The sequence below is a fragment of the Schistocerca nitens genome, chromosome 2 (genome assembly GCF_023898315.1).
Source record: "Schistocerca nitens isolate TAMUIC-IGC-003100 chromosome 2, iqSchNite1.1, whole genome shotgun sequence".
NCBI classification, from domain to species: domain Eukaryota; kingdom Metazoa; phylum Arthropoda; class Insecta; order Orthoptera; family Acrididae; genus Schistocerca; species Schistocerca nitens.
In genome coordinates, this window is record NC_064615.1 from 10873235 (window position 1) to 10893909 (window position 20675).

At 39.6% G+C, this 20675-nt stretch overlaps 1 protein-coding gene across 1 annotated transcript in view; it reads right to left on the reverse strand.

Annotated features, from left to right (window-relative positions):
• Nucleotides 1-5765: 5765 nt before the first annotated feature.
• The window catches only part of LOC126234239 (coiled-coil domain-containing protein 137), a 35835-nt gene continuing 20925 nt past the window's right edge, over nt 5766-20675 (reverse strand). Inside the window, exons 3-4 of the mRNA XM_049942930.1 lie at nt 19427-19774; nt 5766-6054 (exon numbers count right to left, since the gene is read on the reverse strand). Of these exons, the coding sequence (XP_049798887.1) occupies nt 5818-6054; nt 19427-19774 (585 nt within the window). The 3' untranslated portion in view covers nt 5766-5817. The remainder of the gene's footprint in view (nt 6055-19426; nt 19775-20675) is intronic.

A 20675-nucleotide genomic window follows, 5' to 3' on the forward strand; every position in this document is an offset into this window, starting at 1 on the left:
AAAGAGGCCTGATGGCCAAATCAGATCATATTAAATAATTAAATAAATAAAATAAAAATGAATGTTACCTCTTTGTGTGGCAAGGTCAGTATTGATTGTGGTTGTTACCAAAACGATATATGGTCATGAAGAACTGAAGATATAATTCTCCAAAATTATAGCCACACATATACAGAAATGCAACTATATCACACAGCTGGCAAGATGTCCTGTTCTCTTCTATATCATATAGATTGCATCAAAGGTTCATAAACTGCTTTAAACATCTATTGTAATTGACCTTTCTCTCACAATAGCTGTAATAACAGAGTGTCTATGCCAACAAGGTGGGAAAAAATTCCGGATATTCCCACTAAAAATACACTTTTTCCCTGGTTAAAATACACTATACACTGGGTGAAACTATGTGTTTCCCATGTTAAGTGACAATATACTACCCAACGGAGCAGTAAAATCCTTTTAATGGTAAAGGTTTTACATCCCACCATAGAACTTTTAGGTGCTTCAGGAAACAAAATCCAGTAAAAAAAACAATGCTTTTTGGAAATATCTTTGATGCGTGGTAACATGTACACAGCATATTTTCATATTATGAAAGAATAGATACAAATTCCACCAAATACAGCATGGTAGCATCTGAAGTTCTGATATCAACTTGCGATGCACTTTTGTCAGCCGACCATAGCTCACATCATGTGATCTCACCAACCAATAATAGCAGATAGAGCATATGAAATGTGATGTAGTGAGCCAACAGCAACATCACTATTAAGTAGGGCAAACACACATATAGAAAAAGTAAATTGTTTAAATTAATATACATATCATATAGTTAAAAGAAAAGCTTAGCGTTCACATATAAGATCTGTTCAAAAAATTCTGGAACATTTCGCGCCAGTGGTGTGTTGGAGGGACATGCAGTTGACATCCCTCCTTGAGCCCGTTTTTAACGTGCAACTGCCAGAAGTTTCATTGTTATATGTCTGTTAGTTATTGTTCAGTGTTGTATTGAGTAGAACGTTGTCACCAGTTTGCGAATTTCAAGTTGGCAGAGTTAGAGGAGAAACACGTCTGCATTAAATTTTGCATGAAATTCAAGGAAACCCTTACAGAGACATGCCAAACGATGCAGGCAGAAATTGAAGACGACCCTTGTTTAGAACGCCCTTCGACATCTACCAATGATTCTCATGTTAGGAACGTCAGTGAAATTGTGTATGCCAATCAAAGACTGACTGTCCAAGATGAGACATGGGTCTACAGTTATGTTGTTGAGACTGAGGTTCAATCTTCACAATGCATCAGAAAAGGTTCTAAAGACCAAAAAAGCTCGTCAAGTCAGGTCAAATGTCAAAGCCATGCTGCTAATTTTGTTTGACTTTGAAGGATGAATTCATCATGAATTCGTGCCATAGGGACAAACTCTTAATGAATGGTTCTATTGGGACATGTTGCAACACCTGCAAGAAAATGTGAGAAGGAAACGGCCTGAAAGTTCATGGCTCTAGCATCACTATAACATACCCGCACATTCATCCCTGTTGGTGCGTGACTATTGCACAAAAGTGAAATCTCTGTGCTGCCTCATCCTCTGTACTCTCCAGGCCTGGCCCCTGCGGAAAACTCTGTTGAAAGGACACTGATTTGCAAAGATAGACAAGATAAAAGTAAATTTGCAGACAGCACTTCATGTGATCCAGCAGGAGGCATACCAAGATTACTTCCAGAAGTGGAAACAGGGTTGTGAGTGGTGTATCAGTTGTGGAGGAGAGCATTTTGAAGGAGACCATGTACAATAAATAAAAGGTAAGTGTAGAAAAAATTTGTGGACAAAGTTCTGGAATTTTTTAAACAGATTTCATAAAATATTTGTCTTTTTTAACATGGGTAACCCTTTAAGATATATCAAACACAAATGTCCCAGCAAAATTTTAAATAATGGCGTAAGTGGCTGGTCTTCTAGGCCTGAAATTTTCTATGTTGTTGGTACCCAAAGTGTTAAGTTTTGAATGAGACTCAAATGCTCCGAGATTTGCAAAAATCATCTCACATTCTCACAGGTAACGTAATTCATCCTGCATAAAAGGAAATTTACTTTGAGAGTAACGTCTCAAACCATTATTCACAATATTTTTGTGTAACCTGTTAGAAATGTAATCTCATGGAAAGCAGTTTGTTGTCAAGAAATATTGCATAGTCTTTGTCCTAAAGCCTTTGACAAATTTTGCTGTCAGCAGACACTTTTGAGTGCACTGTGTTTTGTTGTTGTAAATGGCACATTTTCTTTGCAACTATAAGTTTTATTTTGGCATTATATTCTTGTTCATGTTTGATTGCTACAGTATTATTCTGCAGAAGCAGGCTAAAGTGAAATTCTTTGTTAGAGTATCAGTTCTCACCCGTCAAAATCACACAAATTTAATTGCAAACTAAAACAATGAAAAATTCCTGGAATTTAAAAAAATTCCCAAGTTTTTCCCGTCTGAAAAAATTCTTCTGGATTTCCTGATTGTCCCAGTGCGTATACTCTCTGAATAAATATGTGTTATGAAAAATAAATGCTATTGACAGTGATAATCTCTCACTAGTACAGAATTCTCACAGCTTATTGTGAGTGGTTAATGGAGCCAACATTATTCTATGTCATGCAAGTTCTGGTAATGAAAGCTCCAAGCAGCATATTTAAACAACATGAACAGTAACAGCCAGGACAACAGACACAAGAAGACAAAAAGTGCACAGTATTTTGGTTGCAACAAATTGGTTAATGATTTGAATTCAGATGAAACTGTTAGTGGCCTTAAACAGACACAAATAATACTCGCTTTCCAAAGTGTTACACAAGTTATGTTTCTGACATGCTTACTTCAAGGTGCAGGAAAGATTTATGGACTGTTTCTACAAATGACTCAGTTGACACTTTCTTTCCCAAATGTTAACACTTGTTGCTTTTCATAAAGGTGGTGATGTGTCTATAAATGATTAATAATTCATGGCTATTGTGTACCGACTATTTAAAGTGTAAATTAAGTACTTCTGCTTTCCCAGTAGACCTGCTGCCATTATGTGAGGTAAATGTGCTTTTGCGGTGAGAAAATTAACAGGAGTTTCATAGTTAAAGGTACTATTAAAATCCATGAGATCCCCAAGTGCCATTAAAGATCAATTACCACTACACAATGCTGGCAAGCTTTTATTTCCCTGTTGGTAACTTTACTCATCACATATACTTCAATTGCAGTGTGTTGGAATTGCAGTGACCGCCTTTCCCACGAAATTGTCCAATACTCTTAGGTCATGCATGTTTATCTATAAACAGATACAGTTGCATGTATTAAAGTATTGTTCACATTTCAGATAATATTTAAAATTAAAGTTTAACTAGAGAGGTAGAACACGTGAGAAGAGGGATCAAAAGGGAGGGGGGCACACTGCATGTTCCAATTAAATTATTCACATCTGAAAAAGAATTGTTACTATCACATAACAGAGTGATTACTAATAGATTTCTGTAAAGCATCTGATATGGTGCCACACTGCTGACTGTTAACGAAGGTACAAGCGTATGGAATAGGTTCCCAGATATGTGAGTGGCTTGAAGACTTCTTAAGTCACAGAACCTAGTATGTTGTCCTCAATGGCCAGTGTTCACCATAGATAAGAATATCATCAGGAGTGCCCCCGAGAAGTGTGGTAGGACCGCTGTTTTTTATAAATACATAAATGATCTGGCGGATAGGTAACCAGCAGTCTGCAGCTGTTTGCTGATGATACTGTGATCTGTGGGAAGGTGGTCTCATTGGGTAATTGTAGGAGGATACAAGATGACTTAGACAAAATTTCTGGTTGGTGTGATGAATGGCAGCTAACTCTAAATGTAGAAAAGTGTAAGTTAGTGCAGATGAGTAGCAAAAACAAACCCATAATGTTTAAAAACAGTATTAGTAGTGTGTTGTCTGACACAGTCATATCAATTAAATATCCCAGTGTAAAGTTGCAAAGCAATATGAGATGGAATGCTCATGTGAAGGCTGTGGTAGGGAAGGCAAATGGTAGACTTTGGTTTATTGTGAGAATTTTTTGGAAAGTGCGCTTCATCCATAAAGGAGACTGCATCCTTAAAGGAGGCCGCACATAGGACACTACTGCAACCCACTGTTGAGTACTGTTTGAGTGTTTGGGATCCACACCAGGCCGGATTAAAGGAAGACATCGAAGAAATTCAGAAGCGGGCTGGTACATTTGTTACCTGTAGGTTTGAACAAGACATAAGGATAAGGGAAATGTTTCAGAACCTCAGATGGGAATTACTGGAGGGATGCGTCGTTCTTTTCGAAGAGCTCTACTGAGAAAATTTAGAGAACAGACATTTGATGCTGATGCAGAGCGATTCTACTGCTGCCAAGATAAATTTCGTGAAAGGCCCATGGAGATGATATTAGGGCTTGTATAGGGGCATACAGACAACTATTTTTCCTTCCTTCTATTTGTGAGTGGAAAAGAAAAGGATATGATTAGTGGGATAGAGTACCCTCCACCATGCATCATACGGTGGCTTGCAGAGTATGGATGTAGCTATAGGTGCAGGTGTGCAGACGAGCATGGTAAATTCCTTGCCTCACTAACAGCTCTCCCATCTCATCTGCACAAATCATCTTATTTGAGTGCCGCACCCTGTAGTATAGCATATTGACTGGATTTGATTTACTGGTAACAATGGTACATAGTACTATGCAGTTTCATGATAGATTATTTACAATGGTGGCGTTAGCCCACCCACAATATACTTTCACTACAGTGGTATGAAAGTAGTTCTTAAACATCCCATTTAAGTAATACTGTCTTTCACACAAAATCACACTACTTACCTTTTTGTAACTAGATCAAGTAATATCCTTTGTGCTAAAATACAGTGATTTAAGTTTGTAATTATTGCCTATTTCAGTCAGCAATCTCATAGCATAATACTACATCAAAAAAAGAGCAAGTGCACTGGATGTGAAGTACTGATTCATATGTATTCGCAATTGGCATTCACGTGCTGTATGGTGATGTTAACACAAAAGTCTAAATACCAAGAATAAAAAGCTATGTGTTTAGTGTATATCTTATTTGTTACACAGAATTTCTCCTTTTAGTCCCAGTGACACCTAACTCCACATTGTAAAGGTAACACTCACTGCTATGTGTACATAAATGACACTGAAAGCATTACTGAGCTTTCAGACAATGTCCTCTCCAGAGCTAGGCTAATACATAACACACATTCATAAAACCAACTACACTGTCCTGATGTTGCAGCTAGATCTGTGTTTGAATTTGTCATCTGCTTCTAAAATTTAGTCTCAATGTATTTGGTTGTGTTCTCTTTGCTGCTGTCTGTGATGGTTCTGTCATGGTGGCACTGCATTCCCATTGGAATGGTGAAACTCTGACCAGTAACAATATTGTTACGCATACATGTGCACTAGGGTCAGCTGTGCACCTACTGCTGAATTGACAATGCGCAAAGTATTCTACCTTTCAGCATAGTACAATAGGTACCTCACTCTAGATTGCAATAATTGAATTGAGTGGCCAAAGATTCAAATGTGTTGTCATTTTGGCAACATCTACTGTCTGAAAAATGAATTTCACATATGTCACTGTTGACAGTTGATTCTTACTTTATTGTGTAGGTGTATATTCTGCTTTTTCTTCTGCATAGTCCAGCACAGAGCTAGATCGCCATTACAGCACGCACACAAACAAGAAAAATGCAAATGTTTTAAGTAAAAAGTATAATTTATTGTCAATATAAAAATATTTTGGTATACTTCATTTTTCTAACAGTGCCAGAGGCCGTCTATCCAGATTCTTTGATCTGACAAACCTGTAGGCATTAACAGCTGCCTGCCTTTGAAGCTCAAGTTGGCGAAGTTCTGCAGCAGGAAGTTTTTTCCTTTTCACAGTCAAATCCAGCTTAGCTGACGACAATGATGATAATGATGATGTTGTTGTTGTAGCATACTTGTTCTCCAGAAAAGTCTTCAATAATAGATCCTTTCTTCCAGCCTGTAGGCACATAATTTTTATGTGAGTTTATTGGTTCAAGGGATGTAATTGATAATCTACTGATGAAGTAATGCTGTACAGAGGGAAGTGGCTAACTTAAATTGATTAGCAATTGGGTTAATATAAACCAAAAATCATTAACCTGTAATGAAATAATGCAGGAAGAGACAATGCAACCTTTTGATTTTACTAGTCACATTTTCCAATCTCAAAATTAATAAAAAACAAATGCCACATGTATAAAAGGTCATCACATAAGAAAGGCTTGACATTTTGTCCGTAACTGTAGATGATATTGATACTGTTGCTATGAAAAAGGAAACATTTGACTTGACAGTTCTGCTGTTGCAAGTTTTATATAAATACATACGTAATACATAAAGGGGAAACATAACCAATAATATCAAAAAGCACTTGACTGATTTACCACAAATTTTTGCACGACACACCAATGAACATACAGACAGAAACAGCTTATATATTTTTGTAAAACATGTAATATATAAATAGATATGTAATACATAAAGAGAAAGCGTATTTTACACAAATCTCAAAAATTTCTTGACCGATTTACTTCCAATTCTTACATAATACTTTAATGAACATAGGCTATGTATTTTTGTAATTCCCTCAGGGAGTCACACCTAGTGATACATGACTGGCGACCATGGGGCCCCGAGCTGAGTCCTGGCATTGCTTCCACTTACTTATGCCACGCTCCTCACTTTTATCTTTCCTATCTGGCTACCCTCGGCCAGCTCTTGTTCTTTTCCGACCCTGACGCTATTAGGTTTCGAGGGCTAGGGGTCTTTCATTTTCCAACCTGTACTTCTCATGCAGCGTCTGACCCAGAGCGGGTGGCTGCAAAAAGCTCCTGTATCCCATGTTAGGGGCGGCCTCCAGAACTGCGGAAGGCAACGGAATACCACCGCAGATTACCTTCCCTGCATAATGCAGTCTCCATTTTATGCACAAAAAATGGCTTCCTCTCATGTTAAATCAGTGTCCGGAGGTAAAATAGTCCCCCACTCGGATCTCCGAGGGGGGTGGGGTGGGGTGGGTGGAGGGGTGGGGTGGGGTGGGTGGAGGGGGGTGGGTGGGTGGGGGGGGCACAACTTGAAAGGACGCAAAAAATCAAAACGAGAATTGGTACCTGGAATGTCAGAACTCTGCTACAAGCAGGAAAACTAGAAAACCTTAAAAGAGAGATGGAAAAGAATCATATGGACCTCGTAGGAGTTGCTGAGGTAAGATGGAATGGACATGGAGAGCTGCAGTCAGATGAATATGTATTCTACTACTCAGGAGGAGAAGTAAAAGGAATTCATGGAGTAGGAATGATTATGACAAAGGAATTGGCTTAATGTGTGGAATATGTAGACTATGCAAATGACTGGGTTATTGGTGTAAGGCTGAAAGGAGCACAAAAAGATTTACTGATTGTCCAGGTGTATATGCCAACTTCAGAACATGATGACCAAATTGTAGAGGAAACGTACAATGTAATAGAGAGAATAATGGACGAAAATAAAAAATGCTGCAAAATAGTAATGGGAGACTGGAACGCCATTGTGGGAGAAGGGAAAGACGGAAACATAGTAGGCAGTCATGGTCTTGGAAAGAGAAATGACAGAGGTGAATGGTTAATTGACTTCTGCAGGGAAAGGCAGCTGATAGCGGCAAACACATGGTTCAAGAACCACAAGAGGAGGCTCTACACTTGGAAATCACCAGGGGATAAATACAGAAAACAAATCGATTTTATACTGGTAGAAGAAAGATACAGGAATGGAATCAAGAAGGTGCACACATTACCAGGTGCAGATATTAATAGTGACCACAACTTACTTATGGCAGAAATAGAAATAAGAATGAAAAAACTGAAGAAGGCGACCACGGTGAAGAAGTGGGATTTAGAGAAGATAAGATCCAACAAAGAACAAATTATACAGAAATGCTGTCTCGGGAGTTTCTAAACACATTACGAGACAAAAAAGCACCTGATAATGCCAACGAGTACTGGAATATGCTGAAAGAAGGAATCATTAAAGCAGGACAGCAAAATATAGGATATGTAAAAGGGAAAAGGTCAAAAAAACCATGGGTCACACAAGAAATGATTTCCAAGATGGAGGAGAAAAAAAAATTAAAAAACAAGAACACTGAAGATGCAAGAAAGATATACCGAAGGTTAAATAATGAACTGTGAAGAGAAACAGAGCAGGCTAGGAAAAAATGGCTAAAAGAGGAATGTGATGAAATTGAAGAACTGAACAGGAAGGGAAGATACGACTTACTATGCAACAGAGTAAAGACTATGACATGGGAACAAAACAGTGCAGGAAGTGCTACTATGGAAATTTTGAGTAAAGATGAAGAGGTAGTGTACAAAGATCGTGACGATGTCCTCCAGAGATGGAAAGAATATATAAAAGAGCTATATGACGCAAATAGCAAACCAGAAACTCTGGAACTTGAATCACACAACAGTGTAAGTGATGACTAGAAAGGACCGACCATCGTAATGTAAGAAGTAAAGTCTGCCATAGCTGCAATGAAAAATGGCAAAGCGGTAGGTACAGATACAATACTGGAAGAAATACTAAAATGCTTGAACCACAATGGAATAAGAGAAATATTGAGGTTATGTAATAAAATATATGACAGTGGTGAATGGACTGAGGACTTTCTGACAACAGTAATGATTCCATTACCGAAAAAACAAGGAACCAAGAAATGCAGCACGAGCACAGGACAATCAGCCTCATTTCACATGCAGTCAAAGTGATGTTAAGAATAATTAATAAAAGACTTGAAAAAGCAATGGAGGAGAATCTTGGCGAGGAGCAGTTTGGCTTTAGATGGAATACGGGCACCAGAGATGCAATAGCGCTCCTACGAATCTTGGGAGAAAGGTTTATTGAAAAAGGAAGAGACCTATACATGTGCTTCATCGATCTAGAAAAGGCATTTGACAGTGTGTTTTGGGACAAGCTGGTGACTATAATGAGGGAAACTAGAGTGGACTGGAAAACCAGAAGACTTATAAAACTCATTATATCTTAATCAAAAAGTTTCAGTTAAAGTGAGAGGAGAAAGTACAGACTGGATCAGACTAGTAAAAGGAGTAAGACGAGGATGCTGTTTGTCACCTACTCTTTTCAACATCTACTTGGAAAATATGATTGACCAATGCTCATTAGATGAAAAAGGAGTAGAAATTGGAGGAAGAAGAGTAGGGTGTTTGAGATTTGCTGATGACATGGTCCTTCTAGCTACAGGGGAAAAAGAATTACAGGATTTGGTGGACACCATTGCAACTTGTGGAATGAAAATTAACACAAATAAAACAAAAGTACTCGTGGAATGAAAATTAACACAAATAAAACAAAAGTACTGGCACTAGGAGGAAATAAGAAAATAAAAACTATGCTGAATGGAGAAGTACTAGAACAGGTGCAAAATTTTAAGTATCTTGGAAGCAGGATAGACACCGACTGGAAGTGCACCACAGAAATTAAAACAAGGATAGCAATGGCAAAAGAGGCGTTTTATAAGAAAAGGACAATCTTCTGCAGCGGTCTGGACAGAGAACTCAGAAAGAGACTCATAAAATGTCTTGTATGGAGTGTTCTTCTATAAGGTGCTGAAAGTGGACTATGAGGAAAAAAGACAGAGAAAGGCTGGAGGCTTTTGAGGTCTGGACATGGCGGAAGATGGAAAGAATAAGTTGGATGGACAGAGTAAAAAAAGGAAGAGGCACTGAGAAGAGTGGGAGAGAAAAGACAGTTACTAGATGTAATAAAGAGAAGAAAAAGAAATTGGATTGGGCATATATTAAGAAAGAATGACGGACTGATAAAAACAGTTTTAGAAGGTTATGTAGAAGGGAAAAGGAAGTGAGGAAGGAAGAGATTCCAGGTACTGGATGACATGATGGACGGTACAACATACAGCAGCCTTAAGAAGGAAGCAATGGATCGCAGAAAATGGAGAGGCAAAAAACCTGCTAATATAGCAGATAACTGATGATGATGATTTTTGTAATGCATTACATGTACAGTGGAAGCCAGCTATAACAGGACCTTGAAAATTATGTTACATGCAACTGCTGTTGAGATAACAAATGGTAAAGAACAAATTTATTTAGCTTTTTTATGTCGAGTACACCACCAAACTTCTTTACTTAAGAGTGAAGTAGTCAGTCATTTACTCTGCTGTCTATGTGCCCTATACTTTTTAAATTATGTTCTATGTTCATTATTTCATTTTGCAATTTCACTGCTCCATCCCCTAGCTTCATAGAACATGTTCACAATTCTAAGTGAAGTGTAAAGTCTGTCTTTGCCTGCGCAACTATTAAATGTATTGAAAGTCATACAAGAACTTTCTGTGGTAATAAAATGTATCTTGTGTGTGGTTACTTAAGAAAAATATTATAAAATTTGATTCACAAGTTTCTTACCATATATGACAAGTGTGAGAAGAGTTTTGTTGGCGAAATTAAATCCTGTTATGGAATGAAAAAAGTGGCTCAATGGCCAGCGGTTAGGAGCCAGACTACAAATATAAAGGTCTTGGGTTCAATCCCCAGTCAATTCTAGGATTTTTATGCCACATCTCACTTCTTTCCTCTCTGGAAAATCCAGGATGGAATTTAACAATATTAGAGAAGGAAAGTTTCTACTCACCACATAGTGGAGATGCTGAGTTGCGATGCCTTTATTAGGATTAGACACACACACACACACACACACACACACACACACACACAAATGGAACTTGCACACATGTCTGCAGTCTCAGACAACTGAAATCACACTGGGAACAACAGCACCAGTGCATGATGGGAGTCGCGATTGGGTGGGGGTAAGGAGGAGGCTGGGGTGGGGAGGGATAATATGGTGGGGGTGGCGGACAGTGAAGTGCTGCAGTTTCGACGGGGGGCAGGAGAGAAGGCAGGGGGGGGGGGGGGGGGGGCAAGTAGCGGAAAGGAGGGAAATAAAAAGAAATTAAAAGACTGGGTGTGGCGGTGAAATGACGGCTGTGTAGTGCTGGAATGGGAACAGGGAGGGGGCTGGATAGGTGAGGTCAGTGGCTAACGAAGGATGAGGCCAGGGGGGTTACGGGAACGTACGATTTATTGCAGGGAAAGTTCCCTCCTGCACAATTCAGAAAAGCTGGTGTTGGCATGAAGGATCTATATGGCACAGGCTGTGAGGCAGTCATTGAGATATCATGTTTGGCAGCATGTTCAGCAACAGGGTGGTCCACTTGTTTTTTGGCCATTGATGCGGACAGACAGCTTGTTGGTTGTCATGCCTACATAAAGGCTCCACCACAGTTGTTTTGAACTGCAAGGATTACCTGGCAGAAGGACTCTGTCAGCTGTCAGATACTTCCACCTACAAACCTTGCCACAGTGACCCCATTCAAGTAATCCAGCAGGCTCTCCAGTCACAACTCAAATCCTTAGGCCCATCCCAGAACCTCTCCTCAGAGTCCACCTCTCTACTTACCCCTACCACTCACTGCACTCCCACCTTCTACATGCTTCCTTAAGTCCATAAACCCATCCACCCAGGACGACCCGGCCCATTGTGGCCAGTTTAACTGTGCCCCATTGAGACAATCTCTGCTGCTGTAGACCAACACCTTAAACCTATTACCCGGAACATATCCTCCTATATAAAAGATACTAACCATTTCCTCCACTGACTCTCCACAGTTCCTGTCCCTTTACCACACGGTGCCCTGGTCGTCACTATTGATGCCGCCTCCCGCTACACTAACATTCCTGATGCCCATGGCCATACTGCTATTGAACACTATCTTTCCAGATGCCCTATGGATTCCAAACCAACAACCTCCTTCCTAGTCACCATCACCAACTATACCCTCACTGACAATTAATCTCCTTTGAAGGCATTACCTACAAACAAATCCGGGGTACAGCTATGGGCACCCGCATGGCACAATCCTATGCCAACCTATTCACGGGCCATCTAGAGGAATCCTTCCTAAAAACCCATAATCCTAAACCCCTCACCTGGTTCAGATTCACTGATGACATCTTTGCTATCTGAATTGAAGGTGAGGACTCCCTATCCACATTCCTCCAGAACCTCAACAACATCTCCCCCATTTGCTTCACCTGGTCCTACTCAACTCAACAAGCCGCCTTCCTAGATGTTGAGCCTCAGAGATGGCTACATCAGTACCTCCATCCATATCAAATCTGCTAACCACCAGCAATACCTCCACTTCAACAGATGCCACCCATTCCATACCAAGAAGACCCTTCCGTACAGCCTAGCCACCCATGGTCATCGAATCTGCAGTGATGAGCAGTCCCTCTCAAAATATACTGGGGGTCTCACTGAAGCCTTCACTGACTGCAATTATCCTCCCAACCTTGCACAAAAACAAATCTCCCATGCCTTATCTTTCCAGTCTCCCACCACCTCCCAAAGTCCCACAGTCTGGCCACAGAGGAGCATACCCCTTGTGACTCAGTACCATCCGGGACTGGAGCAACTGAATTTCATTCTCCGCCAGGGTTTTGATTACCTCTCATCGTGCCCTGAAATGAGAAATGTCCTGCCCACTATATTTCCCACCCCTCCTACAGTGGTATTCCACCGTCCACCGAACCTACACAATATACTCGTCCATTCTTATACAGCCCCTGTTCCCAGTCCCTTACCTCATGGCTCACACCCCTGTAATAGACCTAGATGCAAGACCTGTCCTATACATCCTTCTACCACCACCTACACCAGTCCGGTCACTAACATCACCTATCCCATCAAAGGCAGGGCTACCTGTAAAACAAGTCACGTGATCTACAAGCTAAGCTGCAACCATTGTGCTGCATTCTATGTAGTCATGACAACTAACAAGTTGTCTGTCCGCATGAATGGCCACCGACAAACTGCGGCCAAAAAACAAGTGGACCACCCTGTTGTTGAACACGCTGCCAAACATGGTATCTCAATGACTGCTTCACAGCCTGTGCCATATGGATCCTCCCCGCCAACACCAGCTTTTCTGAATTGTGCAGGTGGAAACTTTCCCTGCAGTAGATCCTACGTTCCCATAACCCTCCTGGCCTCAACCTTTGTTAAGCCGGTACTGCACAACGATCTGCCGCGAATGTTACTGGTCTACCGTGACAGCCATCTAGCGGTAGAATGGGTGAAACTACGAAAATTAGCAGACACATTATCTGCAGGCAGGAATAGAGAGCAGTTCTAAACTGCCGTCAATCCGCGCATGCGCAGTAGGCAGCGATAATTCGTGCATGCGCAGAAGGGTGTACCACGGTGCTTTCTGTTGTTGTTTGGTTATTGTTAGGCATCTAGTGGCTAATTACAGACGTTCGTGTTGGGGATTTTTCGCGTTGGGAATCTTCCGCATTTTTTCAGTTAACTGGTTTCACAAATGCAGAAAAGAAACTTTTTTTTTGAGGTAGACTCTTATATACTAGTTGTTTGTGAAAGGATTTTTTCAATTGATAGCTTCGTATTCTAGAAATGAAATGGTGCAGAGAGGAATTAAGCGTCTGAAATCAGGCATACAGCGAGGAAAGGTATATGTATGACCCACTGTATCATAATAAGGTAGTCGGAAATCGTTTCTTTCTGAGGAATATGCATATAACGTTATAAGGTGATTTTCGATTTGTATCATAACGCCTCAGTTTACGAAAGTTCAGGTTTGATTTAATTGCACCTCTTGCTTGATTACAACATGCCAGAAAAGAGAAACTGGCAGTGAAAGGGAGAAATTCCTTGCAGTTTGCCTCAGTGCGACACACGAGGACTGCAAAATTCTGAGTATAGTCCAAACTTGGAAAAATAACACGTCACCTAAGTACTGGTCATTTAATGTGTTGCAAATTTCAGTGCATACATCCACAACAACTTTTGAAATGGTGGGCTGTGCTATTCTGTGGCTAAAAGCCAGACTCTTAAAAGATTTCCCATTCGCCAGGAAACGTAATTTATTTATTTATTTATTGTTCCGTGGGACCAAATTAAGGAGAAGTCTCCATGGTCATGGAATGAGTCAATACATGAAATTATAACACGATATTAGAAACAGATAAAATGAAACATAAAAAAAAAAAACATATTCAGGTAACAAGTCGTAAGTTTAAATGAAGAAAATCAAGAATGTAACACTGGAATTTGCTTAATTTTGTAGCTCTTCCAGGAGCTCCTCGACAGAATAGAAGGAGTGAGCCATGAGGAAACTCTTCAGTTTGGACTTAAAAGAGTTTGGGCTACTGCTAAGATTTTTGAGTTCTTGTGGTAGCTTATTGAAAATGGATGCAGCAGAATACTGCACTCCTTTCTGTACAAGAGTCAAGGAAGTGCATTCTACATGCAGATTTGATTTCTACCTAGTATTAAATGAGTGAAAGCTGCTAACTCTTGGGAATAGGCTAATATTGCTAACAACAAACGACATTAAAGAAAATATATACTGTGAGGGCAATGTCAGAATTCCCAGAATTTTGAATAGGGGTCGACAAGACGTTCTCGAACTTACACCACATATAGCTCGAACAGCCCGTTTTTGAGCCAAAAATACCCTTTTTGAATCAGAAGAATTACCCCAAAAAATAATACCATATGACATAAGCGTATGAAAATATGCGAAGTAGACTACTTTTCGTGTTGAAGTGTCTCTTATTTCAGATACTGTTCTAATGGTAAATAAAGCAGCATTTAGCTTCTGAACAAGATCCTGGACATGGGCTTTCCACAACAGCTTACTATCTATCCGAATGCCTAGGAACTTAAACTGTTCCGTCTCGCTTATAATATGCCTATTCTGTCTGATCAAAATATCGGTTCTTGTTGAATTGTGAGTTAGAAACTGTAAAAACTGAGTCTTACTGTGATTTAGCATCAAATTATTTTCCACAAACCACGAACTTATTTCATGAACTACATTATTTGTTACTGTTTCAATATTACACACAAGATCCTTCACTATCAAGCTGGTGTCATCAGCAAACAGAAATATTTTTGAATCACCTGTAATACTAGAAGGCATATCATTTATATAAATAAGAAACAGCAGTGGCCCCAGCACCGACCCTTGGGGAATGCCCCACTCAACAGTGCCCCATTGGGACTGAACACCATTACCACTCTCAATATTGCGGAGAATTACCCTCTGCTTTCTGTTCTTAAAGTAAGAGGCGAACCAATTGTAAGCTACTCCCCTTACTCCATAATGGTCCAACTTCTGCAGTAATATTTTGTGGTCAACACAGTCAAAAGCCTTCGTTAAATCAAAGAAAACACCTAGCATTCGCAACCTTTTATTTAATCCGTCCAAAACCTCACAGAGAAAAGAGAATATAGCATTTTCAGTTGTTAAGCCATTTCTAAAACCAAACTGGACATTTGACAGCAAATTATGTGAGTTTAAATGCTCCAGTAACCTTGTATATACAACCTTCTCGATAACTTTAGCAAACACCGATGGCATAGAAATAGGTCTAAAATTGTCAACATTATCAATGTCTCCCTTTTTATAAAGTGGCTTCACTACCGAGTACTTTAATCGGTCAGGAAACCGACCACTCTTAAAGGAAAAGTTACAGATATGGCTGAGAACTGGGCTAACATACATAGAACAATACTTCAGTATTCTGCTAGATACCCCGTCATATCCATGAGAGTTCTTGGTCTTTAGTGATTTAATTATTAACTCAATCTCCCTCTTGTCAGTATCATGGAGGAGCATTTCAGGTAACAGTCTCGGAACACTTTTTTCTAAGAGCGCTATATGATTCCCTGTTGGGACTAGGTTTCTATTTAGTTCACCTGCTATATTCAGAAAGTGATTATTAAATACTCTACATATATGCGACTTATCAGTAACACGGACATTCCCACTACGCACTGATTCTATATCCTCGACCTGTCTCTGCAGACCAGCAACTTCCTTTACGACTGACCATATGGTTTTATTTTTATCCTGAGACTTAGCTATTCTATCTGCATACCACATACTTTTTGCCTTCCTAATAACATTTTTAAGCACCTTACAATACTGTTTGTAATGGGCTGCTGCATTTAGATTTTGACTGTTTCTAACGTTTTGATATAATTGCCACTTTGTTCTACAAGATATTCTTATCCCTCTTGTCAGCCACCCAGGCTGCCTGTTTGTGCTAGTACCCTGTTTTAAACGTTCTAACGGAAAGCAACTTTCAAAGAGCATGAGAAGAGTCTTGAGAAAAGCATTATATTTATTGTCTACTGTATCAGTGCTATAAACATCTTGCCACTCTTGTTCCTTTATAAGGTTTACAAAGGTCTCTACAGCAACTGGATCAGCTTTCCTGAACAGCTGATGACTATATTTAACACGTGTTGCAGCACAAAAATCTTTTAAAGTTAAAATTTGTGCATCATGATCTGAAAGGCCATTCACCTTTTTGCTAACAGAATGCCCTTCTAGTAATGAGGAATGAACAAAAATGTTGTCTATGGTTGCTCTACTGTTCCCTTGCACTCTCGTTGGAAAGAATACGGTTTGTATAAGATTATATGAATTAAAGAGGTCTACCAGCATCCTCTTCCTTGCACAATCACTTATACAATTAATATTGAAGTCACCACATATAACTAACTTTTTGTATTTCCTATAAAGTGAACCAAGAACCTCCTCTAGCTTTAACAAAAATGTTGTGAAATCGGAGTCTGGGGATCTATAAATAACAAAAGTTATAAGTTTAGCTCCGTTAAATTTAACCACACCTGCACAACATTCAAACACCTTTTCAGTGCAGTACTTTGAAACATCAACTGACTCAAATGGGAAGCCGTTTTTCACATACATGGCTAATGTTGCAACCAGCCCGCAACATAACAGGGCGTTCACCGGTATTTTATTAGTGATCTAGGCTGGAATGATCACAAAACATAACCACATAATTCTTACTCTCTAGAAGGTGAGATAGCCTCCCTCATGACTGTGTCACACTTTCTGTTTCCATCTTCTATCATAGACAGCAGCTTTTCAAAATGGGCCACGTCCATCCTAACGAAGTTCCGAAATTCTTGCGGATCTTCGAGCCTGAGTTCTTTCATTAACAGTGAATATATTTCCCTGCCTTCCACCTTTCTTGTCAGCCAGGGTCGAACCCAGCAACGTTTGACTTTTCGTTTTCATCACCGTTCTGCCCTAATCCAAAGATTTACTGTCACTGCTAGGGCAATAGCTCCAAAAACAAGTAGATCCTCAATGTGCAATATGCTGTATAAATGTAAATTTTGATACACATATACCTGTGTAATGAAGTGTCGTAATATAAAACTGTTGCGTCTGTAATTCAGAACAGTACTAACCTACATTAGAGAAAAACTATTACTTAATACATAATGGTAGAAAACAGTTTCTTTATAAATAGGAACCTTGAGTTCATAAATAATTTGAACGTATGACGTTTCAGTGTATCATATAATCGCCCTCGAGTTGCGCGCGCGGTAGAACGAACGACTTTACAAGACATCAGGACATAAGACATCTATTTTATTTTCACGTGTAGTCTACTGCTGCGCATGCATGCTAGGTATATCCCGCGTGGATGGTGTAATACGTCGGAAGTGAACCAGTTTGTAGTTACAGGTATGCACGTTAGGGGTGTTGGTGCATAGGTGTACAGTTTAGGCACATTATGTAATACGGGCTTTAGTCACTGGCCTCACACAGCCAGCCTCCTCCCTGTTCCCATTCCAGCATTACACAGCCGTCATTTCACCGCCACACCCAGTCTTTTCATTTCTTTTTATTTCCCTCATTTCTGCTACTTAACCCCCCTGCCTCCCCACCTCCTCTCCGGCCCCCCGTCTGAACTGCAGCACTTCACTGCCCGCCACCCCCAACATACTATCCCTCCCCCTCCCAAGCCCAGCCTCCTCCTTAGCCCCACCCAGCTGCCACTCCAATCATGCATGGGTGCTGTCTGAGACTGCAGACGTGTATGCAAGTTGCGTTTGCATGAGTGTGTGTGTGTGCATGAATGTATGTGTGTCTATTGCTGACAAAGGCCATAATGGTCGAAATCTATCACTGTGTGAATCTTTTTGTTGTGCCTATCATGACTCAGCATCTCCGCTATATGGTGAATAGCAACTTTCCTTCTCTAATATTGTTACATTCTTTCATCTACGGCAATGTTTGTTGATATGAAAAATGCCGAGCTGCACTGTGGTTTGGAATCCACTTTAAACTGGCTCAGGAAGTCAATTCAAAGGTCAGTGGAAGGCAATTGCATAGCCCTGCCAACAGGACCATGACTAGTAAAGCACTTTGGTGTTCAAAACAATCTTCAAACTGATGACTGCTTTACTTACAGAATAAAGTTGGCAGTTTACACAATACCAAGTATTTCCATAGTTAAAGGCATAAAAGAGACTGAAGAGCCTCCAGCTATAAAGCATGACTAACATCCTAACAGGAATTATTTATGTAATTATAAACATTTCATACTTAAGAGTGAAAGAAGTGCTACAAGAATAAAGTTTGAAGACACTCTCTGGTTAACTCACTTTCTGCAAATGTACCTGAATAGTGACACAATCTTACATCAATTTAAGCAATTTTAACCACAGATAGAAGGTGAATAGTCCTTGGCATACAATTTTACCTATTTATTTTACAAACATTCAGGTAACATTTATAACCAATACAAAACTTTATATAAATCAAAAATTAGTAATAACACACAGGCTGCAATGCAATGTGATCTCGGCAATGTTTTCGGAGCATAAATAGGATGTGAATAGCTGTACGTTCCCATAACTAAAAAAATTAAAAATGACCAAAAGACAAGTTTTTAATGACAAGAAGACTTTCTCTCCAATTAGCCTAATTCCATGAGAGCCTACCAAGTGCTTATGACAACTGCTGAAGAGAAAAGATCACAAATATAGCTATGCAGAAAGACAATGGAAAAATACTTCTTAAGAGCAATCACTCTAAACAAGAGTGAGAACACGAGTAGGCGTCCAACTCCACTGCTCTCGCCTGCAGTGGGACCAGATTGCAAAGGAGAATCTAACACTATACAACTCACACAAAAAATGAGGAAAACATTCATATTCTTCTTTAAAATTCTCCATTTCACATATACCAAGACTTTTAGAAATGGAGGACACAGACAACGGTAGTAAAGGTCATCATCTTTTATAAGGATCTTTCAAGTCAGGGATAACTATCTGAACTTAAACAACATATCCACCACATACAATATAATACTGTCATGAACAGTCAAATGAACTGTAGGAGACTACAGAATAAGACGTTCTGCTTTGTCTCTGTGCAGCAACTCATTACAACTTACCTTTGATTCCAGTGGATTGCTTTTGATTCCCTTTGGTGCTTTCAACTGTGGAGGTTCACTGACAACCTCTCCAAACTTCACATTGTCCTTAAACATGTCAAAATCTCTTTCCATATCACTGTTATTCAATTGTTTCCTCTCCAGTTTCTTTTGACGCCTCCTAGCTGTTTTCGACAAACTGTCGGTGGCATTTGCACTATCATTGTTTTTCTTCTTTTTCTTTGCTGAATCAAACTCAAGAACAGGATCCTTCGGTTTCTTCACAACATTAACCACTTCACCTGTATCTGTATCTCTTATAACATTTACTCCAAATTTATCCTCAAACTGGGATTCTTTTATTACTTCCTGAAACAGATTATTGTAAATATACATATTTGCGTTGAAACTTACATACAATGAGAAAAGGCATTGCATTTTGTTCTGCTGTGTGTTTCTGAAATGTTACTAACTTTGTCTTTTTCAGTTGCAGTTCACACTGCGATACATACAACCCAACAGCCACCCAAAGGCAACGATCAGCAGTTATGGTGATACTATGGAAGGCAGCTACAAGTGCAACAACATTTGGGTGTCTGTGGGGTTGCATGTACTTAAGACCACAAGCAGATAAGTGGCTGCCTTACATAATTTTTGCTTATTGTTTACATCCTGCAATTTCTGTTACTCATAAATTGTACTGAAAATGTAACAAATCTACTCAATAAGCATTACACAAGAAAACACACAAAATATGTGGAAACATGCATGCTTAAGGGGCAGTGGCTCTTTTTCCTGGCAGGTAGGTTGAGGGGAAAGGAAGAAGGATGAAGGAAAACGAATGTGAAATTTAGGAAATGGGAAGAGTCATGGAGAAGTCTCCCAGAAACTCGGGTCTGCAAAGACTTAATGAACAAGATGAGAGAAAAGACTGATTGTTGGTACCTGCATCAGATGATATCTGAAAATATGAGAACTTAAATGTGGAAGATATGGCAATCTGCAAGACAACTTACTTAAAAAAGCATCATTAAAGAATCAATAAGTGTGTAAAAATAATGTCTTACACATGGTAATCCGATGAGGGGGACAAGAAAATAAAATAAAAACAAGTGAAGAAAAGACATAGTTACTGAAAAGAAATGCTGATACCACAGAAATAAATATAAATTGAAGCCAGGTCAGTGGCGAGAACCAATCACTTGTTGTAAAACCAGTTCCTACTGGTGAATTTCTGAAAACTGGAGTTGGGAGGAAGAGTCCAGAGAGC